The 2755-nt window shown below is 38.7% G+C and overlaps 1 protein-coding gene across 1 annotated transcript in view; it reads right to left on the minus strand.

Annotated features, from left to right (window-relative positions):
• Positions 1-1971, minus strand: part of Cbr-adm-4 — a gene marked incomplete at both ends in the record, with an annotated part of 5870 nt that extends 3899 nt beyond the window's left edge. The window contains 8 exons of the mRNA XM_045240015.1: positions 272-417; positions 549-813; positions 860-974; positions 1025-1311; positions 1357-1556; positions 1603-1722; positions 1779-1865; positions 1914-1971. Of these exons, the coding sequence (XP_045096060.1) occupies positions 272-417; positions 549-813; positions 860-974; positions 1025-1311; positions 1357-1556; positions 1603-1722; positions 1779-1865; positions 1914-1971 (1278 nt within the window). The remainder of the gene's footprint in view (positions 1-271; positions 418-548; positions 814-859; positions 975-1024; positions 1312-1356; positions 1557-1602; positions 1723-1778; positions 1866-1913) is intronic.
• Between the last annotated feature and the right edge of the window lie 784 nt (positions 1972-2755).

Here is a 2755-nt window from a genome sequence, read left to right on the forward strand (position 1 = left end):
CGAGCAAAAAAATTTTTAAAGTTTGAATTTGCGCGCTTTTACTCACCGGGCGGCCTAGAAAAAAAGCTCGTCCCTAAGGGCTTTCAGCGTACTTTTCGATGCGTTTTTCTCGATGAAGGAATTTTTTTTGAATTTTTTCTTTATTTTTATGCCAATCTACATGCATTTCTGCACATTTTGATGCAATAAAAAATTTCACCGTACATCACCTTTAAGTGTAAACTTTTCCTTATAAAAAAATTTGAAAACAATTTGATTGAGAAATACTCACCACATTGTTTTGATCGTATCCTCTTTGAGCATAGGGACTCATAAGATACTTTCCTCCATCCTGGTCGTTTGGACTGCACTCATCTACATCTGGATCATCACTGAACATGGTTGAGTCGTGGTTCGCACCCCAAGCATGACCATATTCTGAAATATCGAAGATTTTCTGCTGTTCGATAATTCTCAATTGCACTTTGAGATGGTGACAGAAGTCACGAATAAATATTTCAAAGAATAATTATCAAGTAGTTAGGTGTCGCGCAAGATGTGATTCTTACCATGTGAGACCACAATATCGATTTCCTTCGTGATCAACGGATAAGTCGACTGTTCCATGTTGGCAAAACACGTGGACAACAACACATTGATGTACGCAATTTTGCCATTGAATGTTTCTGGTTTGGAGCATATTCCTCCGGCCGTATCATCCCACGTCCGATGGCTCAGATATGCAAGGCCCAGTGTGGAAGTTTCTTTGAATGTACGCGCCGTTACAAGATGCACCAGACAAAAGTCTTTTGATCCTTCGGCAAATGCAAATTCCTGAAAATGTTGTGGTTGAAATGTAAGAAAATGGGGAAGTTTCTGCCTTGAGAAGCTTCTCAGATTCCCACTGCCTGGAGTATGAATTGTAGTGAGCATCCGACGCGTTGGGACGATCGAACACTTTGATTTCTTTGATGGAAAATCCCATATTTTGGAATCTGAAATTAAAAAATTAGGATATTTCTTTGAAAATTATTTTAACACGCACCGTCCTCTCCCCGAGATCCCTTCTTCTCTTCCAACGTCCCAATTGACCGGATTGTAGATCTCATTCACTCTTGCAATCATATTAACAAGGAACTTTGTAACAATTCCTGTATTATTTTTTCCAAAGATCGAGTAGAACGAGTAATCAGCGACTAATTTCAACGAACATCGATTCCGTTTTTCGTTGTGAACATCACTTCTTGTTGTGGTTGTGGTTGGAGACGTTGATGAAGCGATGCTGATAGCTCGTTTGTGTTTCAGTAGAGGGTTGGAGGGACGGAAAGATACCTGAAACAAATGTGTTCCCTTCTATTCATATATTTGAATTCCTACCTGATACCGGTGTGGTAAAGCTGCGAGGTCAAGTTTCAAATCGACATCAGACCCAAAATACCCAACAATCTTTCCTACATCTTCTGACAATCCATGAGGATAAGCAGGCTCAAGATGAAGAGTATCGTTGTCAAAATAGAGAATTCCTATGTATTCGCCGTTTTCCAGATGAGTAAGCACTCCGGTACCTTTTCTCGGTTCTGAAAAATGTATTGTTTTTTATTGATTTCATTTTTTGCTTATTACCTCGAACGGTGCCAATATACTCTTCTCGGGCGACAAATTGAGGACCATTTTGTGTGTAAACTTTGAATTTTTGATGAAACGCCGAATGGTTTGGGATCAAATCTATCACATACTCTTGTCCTGAAATTTTTTATTGTTCTCACTGTCTGCTGGCAAAATCAATAAAGTTTGCTCACCCAAGAAATCAAAATAAATAATCGAAGAGCGCGTACTCTTTTGAAAAATCACAGGCGCATGACGTTTTACCCGTGTGTTGAAGGCATCTGAAACAATATTGGCTCTAGAAATCGATAATTTGCATAAACACTCACCGCTCGGCGAAGTTCCTACTGCTAATAAAATGAATATCGATGTGATGTGTATCTTCATATGTTTTTACCTGCAAAGTAACAGTAAATTATAGCGGAAAAGGTCATAAAATCGTTATTAAGAGAGAGCGGACAAATGAGCCTTCAAGAAAAATAATTAAAAAATTTCTATTTTGATTTTGCGAAGAAACATACCAGAAAAATTAGTTGATTGGTGGAAAAAATGATTAAACAAACTCTCGCCTCGCAACAATGAGAAGAAAAGAAGATGGAAGAAAAAAAGGAGGGGAGAGTGAAAATCTTAGGCCGCGCGCCCGTGTACTCCTCGAGGAGGAGGGACTATTTTGTTGGCGACAAGCGACGTTATGGTGCGAATTTGAAGAGAATACTGAAAAATTAGAAAAAAAAACAGAAGTTAAAAATATTTAAAGGGTTTTCTCATCTATTTTCAGAAATCAATTTTTGTGTTTTGCGGTTTTATGTTATAAAATTGGCCCATACTCCGAGGGTACATCGAAAAAGGGTACATCACTCTTATAGGGTACATTGACTCAGAGGGTACATTGACTGATAGGGTACATTTAAGCAACTCTCATGGGGTACATCGACGAAATACTCAAAGGGTACATCGAAAAAATCTGAAAGGGTACATTGGTCTGATTTCGCACAGTTTTCGAATGTTCGTAACTTAATGAGACGGACAAGTTTTATAACGAAGTTTCGGTCATTCATCGGATAATAAGCAACTTACTGATGCTCGGCGAGGTTTTGCAACGTGCTCCTCCTCAATCTTGAATAGTACGCGCTCATTTCTCGATCACTCAGGAACGCTATTTCAAAACAAT

Source organism: Caenorhabditis briggsae (assembly GCF_000004555.2).
Source record: "Caenorhabditis briggsae complete genome, chrX, whole genome shotgun sequence".
Classification (NCBI taxonomy): Eukaryota; Metazoa; Nematoda; class Chromadorea; order Rhabditida; family Rhabditidae; genus Caenorhabditis; species Caenorhabditis briggsae.